The sequence below is a fragment of the Peromyscus eremicus genome, unplaced genomic scaffold (genome assembly GCF_949786415.1).
Source record: "Peromyscus eremicus unplaced genomic scaffold, PerEre_H2_v1 PerEre#2#unplaced_70, whole genome shotgun sequence".
Taxonomy (NCBI): Eukaryota; Metazoa; Chordata; class Mammalia; order Rodentia; family Cricetidae; genus Peromyscus; species Peromyscus eremicus.
Genome location: NW_026734311.1, coordinates 280,408 through 288,120, shown reverse-complemented (window position 1 = coordinate 288,120; position 7,713 = coordinate 280,408). Strand labels below are relative to the sequence as shown.

The window sequence follows — 7,713 nt, the reverse complement described above, 5'->3', positions numbered from 1 at the left end:
GAATCACAGAAGAATGGGAACATGTGCCATTTGACTTTCTGTGTCTGGGTTAATTCACTTAATACAATATTTTCTAGTTCCATCCCTTTGCCTCTAGATTTCATTTTCTTTACAGATAAATAGTATTCCTAAGTGTATATGTACTGCATTCTCATTACCTCTTCATTAGTTGAAAGCTATTTAGGTTATTTCTCTTTCCTAGTCTATGTGAATAGAGTGGTAATGAACAAGACTGAGCAAGTATCTGGGGTAGGATGTCAAGAACTTTGGACACATGCCAAAGAACTTCATAGCTTGCTTATAAGGTATGAGTTTTCCTGCATATATATGCACACTACATATATGTCATGCCCACGGAGATCAGAAGAGGTATCAGTTCTTCTGGAACTGGAGATAAAGAATGTTGTGAGCCTCTAAGTAGGTTATGGGAATTGAAGCTTGGTCCTCTGCAAGAGAAAAATGCTGTTAACCACTGAGACATGAACCATTTCTTTCTCTTTTTTTATTTTTCTTTATTAAGAAATTGTCTACTCACTCTACATACCACCCACAGATCCCACCTCCTTCCTTCTCCAACCACCAGCCCTCTCTTCCAAGCCACCTGACATCCCCACCTCTCCCAAATCAAGGTCTCCCATGTGGAGTCAGTAGAGCCCAGCACACTAAGCCTGAGCAAGTCCAAGCCCCTTCCCACTGCACCAAGGCTGCACAAGGCATCACACCACAGGCACCAGATTCCCAAAAGCCTGCCCAAATTTTTTTATGAGGCTACAGTTACCCTGATATCCAAACCACACAAAAATGCAACAAAGTAAGAAAATTACAGACCAATCTCCCTCATGAACATTGATGCAAAAATACTCAATGGAATACTGGCCAACCAAATTCAGGAACACATCAAAAAATTTATCCACCATGACCAAGTAGGCTTCATCCCAGGGATGCAAGGATGGTTGAACATATGAAAGTCTGTCAATGTAATACACCATATAAACAAGCTGAAAGAAAACAACCGCATGATCATCTCATTAAATGCTGAGAAGGCCTTTGACAAAATCCAACACCCCTTCATGATAAAAGTTTTAGAGAGTTCAGAAATACAAGGAACATACCTAAACATAACAAAGGCAATGTACAGCAAGCCAACAGCTTGATGGAGAGAAACTCAAGAGAACTTCAAGTACTATATTGAATAAATATGGAGAGAGTGAACAGCATTGTCTTGTTACTGCTTTTAGTAGAATCTCTTTGAACTTTTTGATGTTGGCTGTTTTCTTGCTGTAAATTATAAATTTACAGTAAATGTAGTATGTTCAACCATCCTTGCATGTCTTGGATGAAGCCTACTTGATTATGGTGGATACTTTTTTTTTTATGTGTTCTTGGATTTGGTTTGCCAATATTTTATTGAGTATTTTTGCATCAATGTTAATGAGGGAGATTGGTCTGTAATTCTCTTTCTTTATTGAATGTTTGGCTTGGGAATCAGAGTAACTGTAGCCTCATAAAAGGAGTTTGGTAATGTCCCTTCTATTTCTATTGTGTGGAATAATTTGCAGAGTGTTGATATTAACTCTTCTTTAAAAATCTGGTAGAATTCTGTGTTGAAACCATCTTGTCCTGGGATTTTTTTGGTTGGGAGACTTTTAATGTCTGTTTCTATTTCCTTAGGGGTTATTGGTCTATTCAAATTGTTTATCTGGTCTTGATTTAACTTTGGTATGTGGTACCTGTCTAGAAAAATTGTCTGTTTCCAATTTTGAAGAGTACAGGTGTTAGAAGTATGACCTGATGATTCTCTGGATTTCCTCGTTGTCTGTTGTTATGTCTCCCTTTTCATTTCTGATTTTGTTAATTTGGATTCGCTCTCTCTCTCCGCCTTTTGGTTAGTTTGGATAAGGGCTTGTCTATCTTATTCATTTTCCCAAAGAACCAACTCTTTGTTTCATTGATTCTTTGGTTTGTTCTCTTTGTTTGTATTTCATTGACTCCAACTCTCAATTTGATTATTTCCTGGCATCTCTTCCTCCTGGGTGAGTTTGTTTCTTTTTGTTCTAGAGCTTATAGGTGTGCTATTTAGTCACTAATGTGAGATTTCTCCAATTTCTTTATGTGGGCATCTAGTGCTATGAATTTTTCTCTTAGCACTGCTTTCATAGTGTCCCATAAGTTTGAGTATGTAGTACATTCATTTTCATTGAATTGTAGGAAGTCTTTAATTTCTTTCTTCATTTCTTCCTTTACCCATTGGTGATTCAGTTGAGCATTATTCAGTTCCCATGAGATTGTAGGCCTTCTGTAATTTTTGTTGTTGTTGAAATCTAACATTAAACCATGGTGGTCTGATAGACTACAGGTTGTTATTCTAACTTTTCTGTATCTATTGAGATTTGCTTTGTGACTGAGTATGTGGTTGATTTTAGAGAAAGTTCCATGGGGTGCTACGAATAAGGTATATTCTTTATTGTTATGGTGGGATATTCTGTGGATACCTATTAGGTCCATTTGAGTCATAGCGTCTGTTAGATCCCTTATTTCTCTGTTAAGTTTCAATGTGGCAGATCTGTCCAGTATTGAGAGTGGGATGTTGAAGTCTCCTACTACTAATGTGTGGAGTTTGATGGGCGATTTAAGCTTTATTAATGTTTCTTTTACATATGTTGGTGCCCTTGTATTTGGGGCATAAATATTCAGATTTGAGACTTCATCTTGGTGGATCTTTCTTGTAATGAGTATGTAATGGCCTTCCCAATCTCTTTTGATTGATTTTAGTTTGAAGTCTATGTTGTTAAAATTTAGGATAGCCACACCAGCTTGCTTCTTAAGTCCATTTGATTGGAAATTCTTTTCCCAGCCTTTTACTCTGAGGTAGTGTGTTTCTTTGCAGTTGAGGTGTGTTTCTTGTATGCAGCAGAAGGATGGATCCTGTTTTCATATCCATTCTGTTAGCCTGTGTCTTTTTATGGGCAAATTGAGTCCATTGATAGTAAGAGATATTAATGACCAGTGGTTGTTAATTCTTTTTATTTTTTTTGTTGGTGGTGTTTGTGTGTATGCATTTTCCTTCTTTGAGATTTGCTGCTATTTATTGCCTTTTTTTTGTGGGAGCAGCTAACTTCCTTGGGTTGGAGTTTTCCTTCTAGTACTTTCTATAGGGCTGGATTTGTGGATAGGTATTGTTTAATCTGGTTTTATCATGGAATACTTTGCTTTTCTGTCTATGGTCATTCAAAACTTTACTGGGTATAGTATTCTGGGCTGGCATCTGTGATCCCTTAGTGTTTGCAAAAGGTCTGTCTGGGACCTTCTTGCTTTCAGAATCTCCTTTGAGAAGCTGGGTGTAATTCTGATAGGTCTTCCTGCATATGTTACTTGAACTTTTTCCTTTGCAGCTTGTAGATGTAACCATCGAGTTAAATAAGAAACACAGAGTCAATTGCAGAGTTAAAAGCCCAAGAGGTCAGAGCAATAGCTAAGAGCTAAAAACCTTAACCTTCACTGCCGCTGCTGTCCTCCTTAGTGAGTGCCCTACTTCCTGTGTATCTGTCTTTATATACTTTTTTCTGTTCTGCCTTCTCATTGGTTGTAAACCCAACCACATGACCTCTTTGTGACTGCCCATCTATACAGGACTCCAGGTCTTCTATGGTTCGTATTGAGATTAATGGTGAGTATCTCCATGCTGGATGTATCCTTGAACACACAGAGATCTACCTAGCTCTGCCTCCCAAGTGCTGGGATTAAAGGCATGCACCACCACCACCAGGCTTCTGCTATGGCTTGCTATTAGCTCTGACCCCCAGGCAAATTTACTTATTAACATAGAAATAAAATCACATTTCAGTACAAATAAAATATCACCATATTTCCCCTTTTCTATTTTAATAAAACAGATATAATAATATAAGAAAACTATATACAAAAGTACAATAACTATATACCATATATACAAGCAATAGATACCTAAAAAATGTCTAGTGCATTTTTATTTGACAAATTCAGAGAAAATAATTCCATTATCTATCCTATTTTGGTAAGTGCAAAATGTACCTAATTCACTTTCTATCCTAACTAATCTTCAGTTATAACTAACTAAACTTCAACTCCCTCCGAGACCCAAGAAGGAAATAATATTAGCTAACAAAAATAAAAACAGGAAGTGCATGCAAGCAACTTCCAAATCATGTGAGTTGACAGTAACAGCCAGCTGCCTGGACAGTCACCTGAGGTTTCTCCACAGTGTTGGGACATCATCTTCAGCCTATAGGCTTAGCGTATCTGACAGACTCATTTGTGAACTAGGATGTACACAATGTCAACAGTTCGACCTCACATTTGGTGAGAGCAGTCAACATACCAGAAACACCTGAATTCCAATAGTGTCATGTCATGATTCAGGATTTTAAATTCTGGAGATTGTTGATGTTTTTTTAATTCAGCTGTCCATTCTTCTTGGCTATGTGTGTGTGTGACTTCATCTCAGCATCCCATTCTTCTCCACATCCCTCTATTAAATGCCAGTCTACCACTGAGAGGTGTGAACTTAGTTACTCTTCAAATATAACTGTTTTGTGGTGGGGGGGAGCGAAGGGCGGCAGGAGGGGAGAGAACAAGGGAATCCATGGCAGATTTGTAGAATTAAATTATATTGTAAAATAAAATAAAAAGAATAACTGTTTCAGCTGCTGTTCCACTGCACATCAGAAGCCATCGGCCCACTGCCTGTTCAGTTGTCTTTGGAGAAAAGGGCACTGTACCTTTTCCCGATTGCAAAGGCCACTTCAGGGATGGTGCCATATTATCCTGGCTTCAGAAGATGCCTTTTTTTAAAGCCACAACCACACTTGTCTTGGCAAGAATTGGTAGTCCTTTGTTTTGTGTCCTGTCTGTCCATTTTGTCCTATTTGTCAGCAGTTAATTTGAGGATACTTTGTTGTCCAGTGGCTAACTTTTGCCACGATGAAAGTTAACTCCATATGCAGTTTCTTCAATGCCTATATTTTCTCTGAAGTAGATTGGTACTGTCAGGAGCCGATATGTCTCATAGTCATAACAAAAAAGAAAATTTTTCTAAGTTATTAAGACACTTTAAATGCCATATTCTGTAGCACTCTGATGGGTTTGAAGAGGACCTGTCTATCTAAAATATATCTGCTCAAACTTGAAAACATACCTAATATGACTACAAGTTCTATTGTAATGTCTAACTACTAACTTTCATTTCTTTATATCCTGATAATTGGTAATAATGACATTCAAGGATCAGCAAATTGCATTACATTGTTAAATGAACAGTAAAAGTACAATATCTTGAACAAGATTAGAAATTTACGTATGTCATTCTCTAACAATATCAATCTAAATATATATAATTTGTATACAATAAAAAAAATCCAATCCAGTGTAAAGTATTTAAAACTAGTAACTGTCTTTTTTTTAAACAAGAACCTTAAATCTATTCTCCTTTGTTTAGCCCTTTTCCTAACCCTTAACAACAACTTGTAACCAACCCTCCTAAACAATGAAAATTATCCCAGACACAAAACTCATTAAAAGACCAAAAATCCACCTGCTCCACACCACCTCTTTGGGAATGTGGGCATTGTATTCTTAAAATTGCTTCCTGCTGGGTGTGGGTGAATGTATCTTTGTTCTGAAAAGAAAAATTTTGGGTTAATTGTCAAATTCTAGGAAAGGTAGCTATTTCCTTTGTTGTCCAGTTTGAACATAATGCCAAAGTCAAGGACTTATCTCAAGTCCTATTTAAGTAGTCTTTAAAGTGGATCATCTCAGCTAGCCCTCTCAAAACTGCTCTTAGCATTTTGTAGTGCAAAGCTGATCTGTAGATGATGTTTGTCAGCTTAGTGGTATTATTATTGTCCATGTGGAATTGTGGTTGCTGTGGGGCCCCATCTTCTTCCTGGAGACTTCAGTTGATGATAGGCCTGGCTGTGATTTCCTGCAAGAAAACTGATAAGAGACTCAAACACAAAGACATGTATAAGCAGCTAATTGAAGCCTTTTTTCTAGAATTAGTACTCTATATGACCATTAATGTCTTAACAAAGTTTAAAATGTACATATATACATAATATATATAAATTCTGTAAACTTTGATATAAAATTCGTACTTTAAGAAAAGTTTAAAAATCAGAATAGAATCAAAGAATTGAGATTAGTAGTAATAGAAAGGTCCCTTAATTAATTTGGTTTTTCTCCTGTCCCATAGCAGAAGATGGCTCTTTTTGCTGGCATGATACAGGGAGTTTGCATTTTCCTTTTAACAACCTGCTTGAGTTTAAAGAAGGAGAGAGTCATTCTCCAACTCCAAAGTCAGCTTTAAATTTTAATTGAACTGGGGGTACAGGAAGACCAATAGTGTTAAATTTCTTTAGAGAAGAGCAGAAACAAATATTTAGGAAGACTTATAAAATTTTATAAATGATATACCAATAGGCCATTTTACTCTTTTTCTTGGGACAGATGATTTGTCCTTTTTCTTCAGATGTCTCATTTGTCCAGTGTTCTTCAGATTCCTTAGCCTTCATTCTCCTAAAAGACAAAAACAAAAACCTCTCCCCAAGACTAATTTAGGGCAGGTTCCCTTTCGAGAAGTTATTGTCTGATTAAGTGAAATAGTATGTGTTAAAGATGTAAGTTAGTTTAAATTGTATAGTCATGTTGGTTGATGAACTATCACCTCCTCTAAGAGGTCTCCCTTGTTCAAATCAAACCTTTATCAATTTTGATGGTATCCACAGCTTATCTTCTCCTGTAGAAACAAAAGCAAAACCTCGTCCCCAACAGAACACATATTCTGGTTTCCATTCTGAGGTCAGCATATCCTTAAAGTATATAGGCTGATTTAATTCTGTAGTTTTTTCTGTTATGCAATGCCTCTCTGCAGCTGTTGTTCCTTTCTCATTAGGACTGAGAAAATTCAAAGTTAATAGAGCATTATGCAGTCTATTTCTGGGGGTTTTTGTTACTCCTTTCTGTTTATTTAGTATATCCTTTAGAGTTCTGTTTGATATTTCTATAACTGCTTGGCCTGTAGGATTATGTGGTATACCTGTAATATGCTTTATATTGTAATAAGCAAAAAACTGTTTCATTTTAACATTGACATAGGCTGGAGCATTGTCAGTTTTAATTTGGGCAGGTATACCCATGATGGCCATAACTTCTAGTAAATGAGTGATTACAGAATCAGCTTTTTCAGATCTCAAAGCAGTTGCCCATTGAAATCCTGAATAAGTATCAATGGTATAGTGTACATATTTTAATTTTTCAAATTCTGAAAAGTGAAACACATCCATCTGCCAGATTTCATTCCTCTGAGTACCCTTTGGGTTACATTGTTCTGGAAATGGTGTCTGTTTGTAAAAGGAAAATGTAGGACATTTCCTTATAATTTCCTTGGCTTGTTGCCAGGTAATGGAAAAATCCTTTTTTAAACCTTTACTATTGACATGATGTTTTTTTATGAAATTCTGAGGCCTCCAGCACATTTCCTATCAATAATTTATCAATCTTATCATTGCATTGTGCTAGAGTGCCTGGCAGACCAGTATGGGATAGGATTTGAGTTATATATAAAGGATGACTCCTTTTCCTGATTCTATCTTGTAATTGAATAAATATTGAAGTTAGTTCTGAAGCACCAGGGATAAATTCTGCAGTCTCAATAGGTAATACCACTCTTTCAGCATA

The 7,713-nt window shown here is 36.5% G+C and overlaps 1 protein-coding gene across 1 annotated transcript in view; it reads right to left on the bottom strand.

The window, feature by feature from the left end:
- Positions 1 to 351: 351 nt before the first annotated feature.
- LOC131901291 (uncharacterized) overlaps positions 352 to 7,713 on the bottom strand; it is a 36,436-nt gene continuing 29,074 nt past the window's right edge. Inside the window, exon 5 of the mRNA XM_059252499.1 lies at positions 352 to 446. Coding sequence (XP_059108482.1) covers positions 423 to 446 — 24 coding nt within the window. The 3' untranslated portion in view covers positions 352 to 422. The remainder of the gene's footprint in view (positions 447 to 7,713) is intronic.